The sequence below is a fragment of the Coccinella septempunctata genome, chromosome 9 (assembly GCF_907165205.1).
Source record: "Coccinella septempunctata chromosome 9, icCocSept1.1, whole genome shotgun sequence".
In the NCBI taxonomy this organism is placed as follows: Eukaryota; Metazoa; Arthropoda; class Insecta; order Coleoptera; family Coccinellidae; genus Coccinella; species Coccinella septempunctata.
In genome coordinates, this window is record NC_058197.1 from 18955840 (window position 1) to 18969900 (window position 14061).

Genomic DNA, 14061 nt, shown 5'->3' on the forward strand with positions numbered 1-14061 from the left:
AACTACTTTTATATTTTTGTTCAAAATGAAAGAACCTGTCTTCATATTGAAGTACCGTACATATTTCCTGCATAATTCGAGGTCTCTGATTCCAAATCTGAGCACAGTTTTGACGAAAAAAATTTATTTCGGCTGCTAGGGCCTACCAAAATTTCAGCCCTTCGAAGGGGCGTAAAACGAAAAATAATTCACTTGAAGAAGAACCGAAGGCAGTTTCTGGTAGAGAATAGCCTAATTAAACTATATTTCGAATTTCATGACGATACGAAAAAAAAAGCATTTTCGGCCAAAATTTTTCATGATGTCTTGCGTTTTTTTCGATCGGAATCAAAAATCCAACTTTTAGATATTGAAGTGCCGTACATGTTTTCTGCATAATTCGAGGTCCCTGATTCCAAATCCTAGCTCAGTTTTGACGAAAAAAAATTATTTTAGCTGCTTTTACTCAATTTTAATTCAGCCCCTGACAACCAGTGCCTGCAACTGAACATACAAGGTTAGTATGACAGAGGAATATGATGTGTTGCCTACATGGGTGTTTTCAAGGCGCTTTTCAACTACTTTTATTTTTTCGTTCAAAATGAAAGAACCTGTCTCCATATTGAAGTGCCGTACATAATTTCTGGATAATTCGAGGTCCCTGATTTCAAATCTGAGCTCAATTTCGACGAAAAAAATTTATTTCGGCTCTTATGGCCCACCAACTTTCTCGACCTTCTAAAATGCGTAAAAGGAATAAGATGCGATGAAAACAATTTTGTCACAAACATTCTTCTTGTTGTTATATAAGAAATACTTTCTACGTTGATCTACTTTGAAATTAGACTATTCTTTGAAAGAAAATTCTTTTGTGGCGCCATTTAGTCACACATAACCGAACATCAGTTAACCTTTCACAGGTTTCTACTATTTAGGGAATAGAACACCGTAATTGGACAACCTATGTTCGTTAAGATGCTACAAGAGGGAGACGCAGTAGAATTTGAAAAACTCCTTCAAGGAATATTTGAATTTCAGTGTTTCAGCAGCGAAAGAATCTGTTTTATAATAAAACTGAGTTGATTTGGAATCTGCTACCTCGAAATATCCAGAGTTTCTTCATTCTTATCGAAAAAAAAGGTTTCACATCAGGATAAAATAAGCAAGAGTTTTTTCTTCGAACAAAATTGAAAATCCAAGTTCTGAAGAATGGCATATGCGATTGAAAGTTAATGATTTTTCATCAACTGCATAACTTCTGGCCAAAACATAACTGTTTTCAGAATTCAGAGAACTGATCTCGTTTTTGTGGTATGAAATTTTTTTGAAACAACTAAGTCTCTTCAAATTTAAGCACGTGAAGAGAGAAAATTTAATCCCAGTGGAGAAAAAATCACAAATTCATACGAAACACTAATGGAATACTACTTTTCTGACTGCTGATATGCTTGTAGTCTATCTCTGTAGCGTGGATCTCGGTGGAATGACCATTCCCTCTACCCAGGTACCTGTCGTTTCTCACCTGACCGTGGTGGAATCACATCCCACCTTCTCAGGTGCTCAAAATGATCACCTCCCCACAGCCTCACCAGTTGCATTCCAACATGGCGTCTTCAAGAATGTTTGAATAACTGTTCGCAATGAGAATGCACTCTGCACTTATTTCCTCTTTTAATATCATTCACCTCACACGGTTTTCCAGCTAAAAACGCGAACTTCTCAGGAAGACGCCACGATTCTTGTGAAACAAGGTGCTGTCTAACACTTTCGTACGGGTTTTCTTGCGTTTCCTGGACCGAAACTCAGTTATTGTGGAAAAATGAGTGGTGTTGCTAAGTTTTACAGAAGAGATGTCCCATAGAGATTTTACAGAGGTGAGTTTGGTCCTCGAATATAAGAAACAATAGGATTATGTACGGTTTTAAGGTGAGCCCCTTTGTTTCATCCTCATATTCTACGTTTACAAGAACAAAAAAATTACTTTGATGTGTTGGTGACTTAAATGATGGACCTAGAAAGAAACCAATTGATGCATCTCGAGTTAAAATCCATTTAAAATTGTTATTTCTCCACCTGATCAAATAAATGAAATGCTTCGTCATTTTTTCATAAGGAAATTCGTTGGATATTCTCAATTCTAACATCACTTCAGAGTTTTTTCTGAAATTCACGAAAATTTCCAGAGTTTCCCTAAGAGGACCTGAGTAAAGCTTTGTATAAACACCTAATTCTCGTAATTTTGAAGTATATTAATCAGCATTCTCAACTAGAGGTATTTTAAAGTACTCAAATCTGATTAGGTACATGTTCATTACAAAAAACGAATGGAAAACCAAGTTTGAACTCTCTGAGGTCAAATTTCGTGGAAAATGAAGAAATATATCTTCACAAATTTCAAGTAACTTCAACAATGAGTTAAGAAGTGAACCTAGAGGTATTCCAGGTATGTCCCAAACCATACATCCTGGAAATTGATACCTCTATCTGTCCCATCAATCGACCTAATGCTCAGAAATTCCTTTCCCATTTTTAATTACCTTCGAAAAGTAATTAACCGCAAACCGGCAAGATTATTATTATTACATGGTTTACGTAGATCCAAATCAATCCACATACGTCACGACTACGAATCCAATACCGAAGAGTATCAACTCTTCAATCTCCAAAAGCGAAATCCAATTACTTCACACAGATATTTAGGGCTGGACCATCGGCGTAATCAAGATTGACTTTACCGGTGTTAAATGGCCATCAATAATGCATGAGAACTGACTATTAGGGACCTATGAAATTGAGAAGTTACCCAGTATCGGCTTTCAATTCATCAATACATTTTGAAGGTTGAAACACCTAACTTCTGGAAATTTCGCAGCTCGTTTTCTTGTGAATTCTACCTAGCTCCCACAATCTATTGTTAGTTTTCAGGTCACGTTTTGGTACAAGTTAATGAATTTTTTACCTACTTTTCAGAGGGGCTGTACGTGATCATTTTCTCTATTGATATTGTTCTTGCGGTTAAGTTATTCGAAAGAACTCCTATCTAATTACAGGCCTCGAAGGTTACCAACAGGAAACGGACAATTTTTGCTGGTTTAAATCGGCACATTCGGAGATTATCGAAGGTGACTTTGTTCTTCAGCTAAACCGCAAATGCAACAAGGGAAAAAAAAGGTTTTGAAAAGGCTAATTTTGTTTTGTAATCTGACCCAATCGAAGGCGTTTTTGTGGATATATTCATCTCACATTCTTTCTCCAGGTTCTAAAACAATATGTATAGATGATTTAGGAAGTTTCAAGCCACGATTTGTTATTGTAAAAATTAGACCACAACAAATTTCACGGTTTTCACTAGTTTAATTTCGAAGGAGAAATACTTGTTTATTATCCCAATATCCATTTTCTAAGATGATGATGTTTAATTTTCCCATACACTTCAGATTATACGAAAAGTTTTATGACCACAACGAGCTTCGAACCCAAGATCTGTAGTCGCCTTGATTTGAAGATTCACCTGCATTTGTCAAAAACTGATTGAGTGAAAGGGATGCAGTAAAAATTGTTTTCTTGTGTGACATTGTGGCAATTCATATCAGGAGTTTCAAGAGTCTAGCTTCAACAGTGCCAAAAATATATAGTTTTCATTAAATTGCCTTCGATTTTAAACATTTAGAAGAGGATAAGCGTTTCTTGGTTCAGGAGAAAGATCTTAGAGGGTGATCCCTAAGTAAAAATAGGGATTTTCTGTTCAAAACCCTTCTTCCTCCAAGTACAACAGCTTTTATTCTCAACTTTTGTGGAAAATAATGAGATAAATCGAATACTTGCTGACTGAAATGTTAACCATCAGAATTCTTCCATCTTCAGGTAGAACCAGAAGGCACAACTCAACTTTCAGCAGCGAACCGATCTCTATTTCTCGAAAAAGTCCGCCAGTCGAATGCTGCCTGTCAAAATGGCGACTTTTCCACCGCTGTCGCCCTTTACACAGACGCCCTACAGCTCGACCCTACAAACCACATTCTCTACTCCAATAGATCTGCAGCCAGATTGAAAATGGGCCTCTTCGCTCAGGCCCTGCAGGACGCCATCGCTGCCAGAGACCTCTGCCCTACGTGGCCCAAAGCCTACTACAGGTAAGTCAAGAAATTCTTAACCCAAACAACCTTTATATATGTCCTTTACAGACAAGGAGTCGCCTTGCAATGTATGGGTAGGCACGGTGAAGCCTTAGCAACTTTCAGCCAAGGTTTGGGGCAGGATCCCACGTCCCAGCAACTCCTAGCTGGGCTTATAGAAGCCTCCATCAAATCCCCCCTAAGGCACACCTTAGAGCCCACCTTCCAACAGTTGGAGGTCATGAAACTTGACCGTAGCCCATTCGTTTTGATATCAGTGGTAGGACAGGAACTCCTCGCCCACGGCTTGTACAATTCCGCCGTTACAGTCCTGGAATCGGCTTTGAGGATCGGTTCTTGCTCCTTGAAACTACGAGGATCGGTTTTTAGCGCCCTAAGCTCGGCTCATTGGGCTTTGAACCAACTAGATAAGGCTATAGGGTGAGTTATAAGGTTTTGAATGAAGTTGTGGGAGTGTTGTACCATTCATGTGATTTTAAGGTACATGCAGCAAGATCTGGCTATAGCTAAAAGCTTGGGGGACACTTCTGGGGAATGTAGAGCCCATGGGAATTTAGGTTCAGCCTATTTCAGCCAAGGTTCCTACAAAGAAGCTCTGACAGCTCATCGTTATCAGCTGGTTCTCGCCATGAAGTGTAAGGTGAGTGAAAAAATTTAGTGAACCCCTTCTAAGAGCGATTCTAAATACTTTTCTCGACTTGAAGGACACACAGGCGGCTGCTGCAGCTTTGACATCTTTGGGACATGTCTACACGGCTATTGGAGATTACCCAAATGCTCTGGCTTCTCATAAACAGTGCGTCCAGTTGGTGAAACAGATGGGTGATAAGTTGCAAGAAGCGAGGGAAATTGGGAATGTTGGAGCTGTTTATTTAGCGATGGGGGATTTTGATTCCGCTGTAGATTGCCATACGCAACATCTGAAGATCGCTAAAAGACTTGGGAATCAGGTATGTAGCTTCAGTTTCTAGAAAAGCTTGTTATTATTGATAATTTTCGATTTTTCTGTGTAGGTGGAAGAGGCTAGAGCTTATAGCAACTTGGGATCGAGTCACCATTACAAGAGGAACTTTACCCAGGCTATAGTCTACCATGAGAAAGTACTAAGGCTAGCCCAAGCGATTGGAGATAAGTACGTGTGGAAAAATCGTTTTGAACCACGTTAATGATGTTAAATTTCAGGTCTGTAGAGTCCAGGGCATACGCAGGTCTTGGTCATGCTTCTAGGTGTGCTGGAGATTTTGTTCAAGCTAAGCAATGGCACGAAAGGCAGTTGGACGTTGCCCTATCGACTAGAGATAAAGTTGGGGAAGGAAGGGCTTGTTCAAATTTGGGAATTGTGTATCAGTTACTTGGTGAGTGAACACAGGAAAAGTTATGGGGTATAAGTTCATCGCAGCGCATCCACCAAAATTTTCGAATAAAACTAATATCTCTCTTCTTTAGGAGAGTACGATGCTGCTTTGAAACTACACCAAGCCCACCTAAATATAGCCAGAAGTCTACAAGACAGGGCCGGAATGGGGAGAGCTTATGGTAACATTGGAAACGCATACTCAGCCGCTGGTTTCTACGAATCAGCTATCAAGTACCACAAGCAGGAACTGACCATCAGCAAAGAGGTTCACGATAGGAGTTCAGAAGCTAGCACACACGGAAACTTGGCTGTGGCTTACCAAGCCTTAGGAGCTCACGATATGGCATTGCTGCATTACAGAGCCCATTTAGGTGGGACATTCAATCAAAATTTAAAGTTCAAGTTAAGAATTGATCGTTTTCAGGTATAGCAAGGGAATTGAAAGATGCCGCTGGCGAAGCTTGCGCTTTGTTAAACTTGGCCAATTGCTTGAGCTCACGCTCTGAATTTTCTGAAGCCATACCTTACTACGAGCAATATTTGATGTTGTCGCAGGAGTTAGCAGACGTTGAAGGAGAAGCCAAAGCTTGCCACTTTTTAGGTAAGACAAGAATCGAGTAGGAAATAGCCTAAACTAACTCTCCCCCTTACAGGATATGCACATTATTGTATAGGAAACTATAGAGAAGCCGTTAGGTACTATGATCAGGACCTCGCTTTAGCCAAAGATTTGCAAGACAAGATGAACATGGGACGCGCCTATTGCAACTTGGGTCTTGCGCACCTGGCTTTGGGCCAGCTGGACACTGCGTTGGAATGCCAAAAATACTTTTTAGCTATAGCACACATGACGAACAACTCTTCAGGAAAATTCAGGGCCCTAGGTAACATCGGGGATGTTTTGATCAAGATGAACGAGATGGACGAGGCTGTCAAAATGTACCATCGACAATTATCCCTAGCTCGTAGTATAAGAGACAGAGAAATGGAAGCTGGGGCTTGTGGGGCCCTTGGTATGGCCCACAGAATGATCAAGAGACTGGACAAAGCTTTAGGTAACTTGAACACCCCAATTTTGTGACCCTCCAATAATTCCTCCCATTCCAGGTTACCACACTCAAGAACTGGCTCTCAGACAGGAGATATCCGATCTACAGGGTGAATGCCGCACACATGGGCACCTTGGTTCCGTACATATGGCCTTGGGAAACTACAACCATGCCATCAAGTGTTACCAAGAGCAACTTCAGAGGTCTCAAGAACAACAAGACTGTGCTCTAGAAGCGCAAGCTTACGGAAATTTAGGGATTACAAGGTAAAATTGGATCAATTTGGGTTCAACATAGTTTAAATACATTTTTGCAGGCTCAACATGGGTCATTACGAAGATGCCATAGGTTATCTGGAGCAACAATTAGCTACCTTGGAAAGACTGAGCACACCCACTGCCCAACTGGACAAAGGCAGGGCTTTTGGTAGCTTGGGAGATTGTTACGAGGCTTTAGGTGACCCAGAAGAAGCTTCCAAATGTCATGAACAATACTTGGCTATTGCGCTCAAGTTAACCAGTGCCAAAGATCAAGAAAGAGCTTATAGGGGTTTAGGTAAGAATATCTTCGACTTTTTCGAGATTCTTCATAATCTTTTGCCCTTAGGTCAATCACAAAGGTCTCTTGGTAATTTACAACAAGCCCTAGTGTGTCTGGAAAAGAGATTAGTGGTAGCCCACGAGTTGGGAGTACCAGAAGCTAAGGCAGCAGCCTATGGTGAACTTGGACAGCTTCACGCTACCCTTGGAAACTTGGAACAAGCTGTATCTTGTCTGGACCACCAGAAAAATATAGCTAGAGAATTGAGTGAGTGCTACACGTTAAACTTGCTCTTCTATCGAACAGTTCCTTTCAATTTTCTTCATTTCAGATGATAGAATCATGGAAGCAGATTCCATTTCTGGTTTGGGCTACGTCTACCAACAAATGGGGGAATATATGACAGCTCTTAGGTACCACCAAAACGACCTAGAGATCGCAGAACACTTGGAAATAGCTTCTTTACAATGTAGAGCTTGTGGAAATATTGGTAAACTATCTCTGGTTTTTTAAAAATTCATTATTATCCTATCCCTTCAAATATTGCCTTATAGGAGCTGTATATGAGAGCATGGGAAATTTAGAACAAGCTGTCCAGTACCAGGAGCAACACTTACAAATTGCAGCCAGTACGAACGACCAATTGGCAAAGACCCTGGCATACAGTTCCTTAGGCAGAGTTCACCAGCTTTTGGGTAATCGTAGCCAAGCTGTAGCTTACCTTTCTCAGGGTCTCTGCATAGCTGAAGCCTTGGGGAGGAGGGATGAAGAGGTTAGTTCTATTTTAAATTAAAATCACTGATGAATTAAGCATTCTTTCTGTTTTTTCTAGGCGAAGATTAGGCATAGACTGGGTTTGGCTTTGTGGGCCAACGAGGATTTGGAAGGGGCTCAGAAGCAGCTAGAAGCCACCACACACTTGCTGGAAAACATCAGGAGGGAGTCTAAGATAGTGAAGGACTACAAGCTGTCTCTGTTCGAACTCCAATCCTCCAGTTACCAAGTCCTGGAGAGGGTTTTGATAGAACTGAAACGCGAGGAAGAGGCCTTGGTTGTGGCTGAAAGAAGACGGAATAGAGCTTTCGTAGATCTTCTATTGGAGAGACAGGGACTTTCGGAGAGTAGGAACAAGCTGAAGAACGGAAGGATGGAGGAGTCAGTGAGCTCCATAGAACAAATCCAGGACATCGTGAATCGACAGAAGGCTTCAGTGTTGTATTACAGTTTAGCCGCTGGTTATTTGTACGCGTGGTTGATCGTACCCAATAAAGGTTAGTAAGCCCTCTCATTGTCTAAAATTTCGATTATATCAAGGTTTAATCTCTCTTTAGGTATAGTCAAGTTCCATTCTTCTTCCCTTTTGGAATCGAGCGAGGATCTTGTTAAGAATTCTGATCCAATTCCAACCGGGAGTGGTAGTTTGGAGAAATTGGTCTCTTCTGTGAGGGATAGTCTAGGCGTTGAGGTATCCCCGTGTACGACCATCGCAGAGGATCAATACAACGATGACACTCTGTCTGAAAGGACAGGTTTCTTGAGAATGGTCAACAGGCAGCATCTGATGAACTCTAGCAACTATTCATTGAGTTCCTTGTTCTCTCTGGGGAGTGTTGGAGGTTCGGTGGCTTCGTTGCAAGGTTCCACCAGGTCTTCAGCCAGCACACAGGGTTCTACTAGGGTCAACAAGAGGCAGAGTTGGAAAGGACCATCCTGTCTTCACGCTCTTTACCAGCTGTTGATTCAACCGTTCGAAGAATTCTTGCCAAATAAAGGTAGGGTAACAGTGACATTGAAATAAGAACACTTTCAAGGTTACGAACTCGAGTAATACTGGGTGTTCTTGATTGAATGTCACTTATTAACATTCATAGATGTCCAAGACTCAACCTTTATCTTCTTTAGCAACTTCATCCAAGACCGATACAAACCGTAGAGAACTGATACTCGTCCTCGAAGGTGACCTTTACCTAGTGCCCTTCCCAGTTCTCAGATCAGGATCGGACAATTCCGAATACCTCTGCGAAAGATTCTCCCTCCTAGTCATCCCCAATCTAACAACCCTCAGATCGACCAGAATGAAGAAGAAGGACCCCGAACAAAACGTCAGGAGTTTGATAGTCGGTAACCCCAAATTACCATCTGGAATCGTGAACCATTACGGCTGGAAAGACATACCACAGTCGGAGCAAGAGGCCACCATGGTGGCGGAGCTGTTACAGAGCCAGGTGCTCTTAGGAAACATGGCCACGAAGGAACAGGTGCTGAGTCAGATGGAGGAAGCTGAATGCATGCATTTCTCCACGCACGTGTCCTGGAAATTGTCATCTTTAGTCCTCAGTCCTGGAGAGGTAAAACCGTTTGATTTGGGCGTGGATTTGAATGATTTTGATTGATTTTCAGGTTTTGGATCAGTCACAATCGAAGAGGCTTTATATATCTGACAACGCAGAAGATGAGGAAGGTAGTGAATTATCAACGAGTGCTGAAATACCACCTTTATCAGAATTCTTGTTGAGTGCCGCTGATATACTATCGTTGAAGTTGACAGCCAAACTCGTTGTTGTAAGTATCTTCTAATAAACCTCTGTTCGAGGTTAAACGTTTGGTGTTTCAGGTCAGTTCTTCCCACACGAGGGACCAGCAAGGATGGGCTACATCAGACGGTTTGGTGGCTTTGGTCAGGGCCTTCCTAGCAGCTGGAGCCCAAGCCGTTCTTGTATCTTTGTGGCCGGTACCTGACACAGCGACCAAAATCCTCCTCAGGGCTTTCTATTCCGCCCTCCTTCAAGGTACAAGGGCTGCTAGGGCTCTAGCGGAAGCGATGCAGACTGTCCAACATACCAAGCATTTCGCACACCCTGCCAACTGGGCTGGATTCTTTTTGGTCGGAGGAAACGTGAGGTTATCCAATAAGGTAGAGTAACCAAGTCGTTTTGATCGATTTGGAAGGGTTTAACAACTTGGTTTCAGGTCGCTTTGATGGGTCAGGCCTTATGCGAATTGCTGAGGGTACCAGATAAATGTAGGGACGCTCTGAGGGTTTCCCTGCATTTGGTGGAGAAAAGTCTGCAGAGGATACACCGTGGACAGAAAAACGCTATGTATACCACGCAGAAATCCATTGAAAATAAGGTAGGTGGAAGACTGGATCAACTAAGATTTGTTTAACATCCTTTTTTGCTCAGGTGGGACTTATAAACGGCTGGAGGGAGCTCTTGATGTCAGTGGGCTTCCGTTTTGAACCAGCCTCCAACGGTATACCTAGCAGCGTCTTCTTCCCCCAGTCAGACCCCGACGAGCGTCTCACCCAATGCTCGGCCAGTCTACAGGCGCTCCTGGCCCTAAGCAGCACCTCCATACAAGCCCTCTCCAAACTGACGGCCACCTCAGACGTGGCAGACGATATAATAGCCGTCATCCAATCAGCCCTCTCCCAATTTTCCACCAAAGGGTCTGAACACGAGACTGTCGAGGTAGCCTTGAACGTTAGGTTGTGGAGGGTGCCAGGGTGCCACGAGCTTTTAGCTTCCTTAGGCTTCGATCTGTGCGACGTTGGACAGGATAAGGTTACCCTGAGGACTGGGAAACAGTCCAACAGGAGGAATATACAGTTTACGCACCAGGCACTGCTGGCCTTGTTTGGTGAGTGGGTTTTTGGTCTGAAACATCTCAAAATAGCTCGTGTTGAAACTAAAATCCTTTCAGATACCCAAGAGGCTCCTAAAAGTCTCACGATAGATTCCTCCAGTAGTTTAGAATCCTTGGCATCGGTGGACAACGATTTTTCCCATTCGGACAACGAGATGACCTTGTGTTCAACCTCTCCCTCCCCCAAGAAGACCTCGAGGATACCTCCGCTCATCTCCAGGTCGTTACTGTCCAATAAAAGACTTGGTGGAGCTTTCACGAGTTACGTAAGGAGGCGGGGAGAACCGGATGGTAAAACCTCGACGAATGAAACCAACAAGATGGTACCGACTGAATCGAAACCAAAGAAAACCAACATTCTGACCAGACCTGGTGGAAACGTGTCCGATCAGGCGTTCACGCCCAGTCCTCCGGTTGTGCTGCAGTCTGAGAACACGGCCATGGCCATGTCTTTGGCCCACCAGAGCAGGATCAGGAATTTATACTCGCAGAACGAGGCTAAGGGTGAACACAGACCGGACAGTTCTAGCAGCGCCAGTTCCATAACGGACTGGGACAGTGGACTCAACACGGTGCTCAGACGTCAGAACCAGAGCCAAAACCAAGGGGGGATGACGCAGGCGAGGGCTAAACCCCTGGTGGACCTGGCCATGTTCGCAAACCTCGGTAACGGTATCTTAGAGAACAGTTCCGACAGCGAGTTGGAGAAGATGGAAGCTAAACTGTTCAATACCAGGAGCAAGATGGCGTACAAGAAGTGCAGGAACATCATATCGACTTTGGACAGGTTGAGGTGTCGATCTGAGATGAGTTCTGGTCAGAGCGCTCTACCCCAGAACCCCAGGAAGACCATAACTTTGCCCAGCGAAGAAACATTACCGAGTAATGAGAGGCTGCTGTATTTTTCACCGAACGAGAAGGATGTCGCATCCAAGGTATTTAACAATCTTATTTTGGCTCCTCAAAGTCTTGCTACCACCAAGATATGATAATATGATGAAATGGTGGATGCGCAAATTCCTAATAACCTCCTCGTTCAAATTGGCCTAAACGAAGATTGTGTTTTGGGATTTGAGAATTGAAAATACAAGTATCACTGCAATTTTCACCAGGAACACTAGGAATATGGAAACGTGAATAGGTTAGGGGGTTAAAAAGAGACAATCTCATTGCGATTTAATGATATAAGAATGTGGAAACGGTTAGAGATAGGAATGATCCTTGGTTTCATAAATCTCTTAGTAGAACCCTACAAAGGCCTCCTTTATCTGACAATAAGTTTTTTTTGTGTAAAATAGATTTTCTCAATGAATATTGCAACCGCAAAAACTGGTATCGATTGAAATTTATTCTGGGAGGATTCTGCATTTCTTAATAAACTTTTTAGGGTTTTCACTCGCAATCTCTGAAACAAAATCAATTAAAAATGAAATAAACGATTTGCTCCTGCGTAAATTCGTTTATTTCATTTTTAATTGATCTTGTTTCAGAGATTGCGAGTGAAAACCCTAAAAAGTTTATCAAGAAACACAAAAACTAAGCTACAAATTTTTAATTTTTTTTCATAGGAGTTCTCACGCCTTTTCCAACGTTTACAATGCCTCAAAAGTATTGACAGACGATGAAATTACAATAATTGTATGATTTCGACCTGCAAACTTTCCTAGCATCCATAAAATTCGTAAATTATTCATTTGAGAAAATGGTGGATGCGCTCATTCAAAATTCGTAAAAAAAGGTTAGTCTTTGAGGAGCTAGAACGATTCAAGTTATCGATAAACCAGTTCGAATTGAAATAGGAATAGGGTAAGATGAAAAGAAATCCTTTCGTCTTCTAGGTCCACAAAAAATCCGAGGATGACCACATGCAAGAGTTCCCCAACAAAAAGACTGAATCCAGGCCGAACTCGACAAGCATCCACGACACCATTTTGGCCACGCAGTTAAGACACATCAACAGGGAACTAACTCCAACGATATCTGAAGTATACCACGAAAGGAACATAGGATTAGGGCTCGCACCCCCTCTGGCCAAACTACTGCTGAACCCCTCCTCCAACGCCTCCAAGGAGATAAACGAATCGGCTTTGGACAAAATAACCCTTGGTATCTTAGACGCCACCTTGGAGGACACGGCCAAAGGGGCCCCTTGCAGCAGATGCAAGATGGACACGTGTTGTTGCAACAAGGGCCCTAGTAAACCTTGGCTGAGCGAGAACGCCAGTGCCTTGCAGCAAATTCAGAGCTCTGATCTGACGACAGCGGATATTTTGGAGAGGGAAGTGAAGAACAAGAAAGGTCTAAGGTGAATATATTGATAATCGATGTGGTAATGTGGTGTTAACTATAAATTTTGTTTTTTAGAACCGACTTGAAGGTGAACGAAGAGAAGGATGTTAAATTATCTCAAGTATTCGCAGAAATAGCCAGAAGGGATGAGGGAGATGGGAGAAGCATAGCAGACTCCAACTGTTCCAGCTACAAAAACACCAAGTTCGGAACCTATCACTGTCCGGATAAAAGCAAACCTGTAGCGAAACTAAGAACCTTAAACCCACCGATTCCCTTACAGAGAAAGAGCAAACAAACGTGAAGAATCGAAGACTTCCAGTGTAAATATGGATTATTTTATTATTAATAAGTTTCGATATATTGTCTTATTGAACTGAAGCAATCGTTTGATTGTCTATTTATTTTGAGTCATATTTAAACTGACTTCCGGAACACTTGCATTCAGGATTTTAACGAAATGTGATCTAGAAATTATGCAATAAAATTATTATATTTTGTAAAAACCGTCCTATCCTTCCTTGATACTCATTATTAATAATACGTAGCCAAAACTTTAAATACTTCCTATTTATTAAAAAAAAAAACATACAGAAAGACTACATAGATGGTTCTTTCTTATCTCAGCATCTTTAGGAACAAACTATTACACTATTCTAGCACCAAATTTCTTTGAAGATTCCTTTTCCGCACACTGCGTCGAAAAATTCCAATTTTATAAGTTTCAATAATCGATATCGAAAATAAACATTTTTATTCTACTTCAATGACGAAGACTTCGCCGGCGTGTACCACATCCATGTATCTGAACTCCGATCTGCGAAATACCATACGGGTTATTTTGAAAAGATGGTATTGTTGAATGTATATATATCTTGGGACGCTTGTATTACTTTCTATTTCTGATCTTTCTTCTAACACTTCGTTCCTAGCTATGGAATTATTTTCTATTTCTGATCTCTCTTCTAACAGTTCGTTCCTAGCTTCTACACTTTCTTGACCGCGTTCCTCCAACATCTGAAATTATTGCAGGATTTTTGTGAAAACAGAACGGGGGAGAGAC

At 42.0% G+C, this 14061-nt stretch overlaps 1 protein-coding gene across 1 annotated transcript; it reads left to right on the top strand.

Annotated features, from left to right (window-relative positions):
- Nucleotides 1-1488: 1488 nt before the first annotated feature.
- LOC123320397 (tetratricopeptide repeat protein 28) lies at nt 1489-13504 on the top strand. The gene is made up of 25 exons (XM_044907712.1): nt 1489-1853; nt 3844-4112; nt 4164-4535; nt 4596-4755; nt 4820-5065; nt 5129-5247; nt 5298-5470; nt 5562-5843; nt 5897-6073; nt 6126-6527; nt 6580-6787; nt 6838-7076; nt 7128-7328; nt 7393-7551; nt 7616-7833; nt 7894-8332; nt 8393-8833; nt 8964-9409; nt 9462-9623; nt 9676-9975; nt 10032-10193; nt 10247-10703; nt 10767-11644; nt 12548-13014; nt 13074-13504. Exons 1-25 carry the CDS (start codon nt 1830-1832, stop codon nt 13300-13302), a joined length of 7230 nt encoding a protein of 2409 aa, XP_044763647.1. The 5' UTR covers nt 1489-1829; the 3' UTR covers nt 13303-13504.
- Nucleotides 13505-14061: the final 557 nt, after the last annotated feature.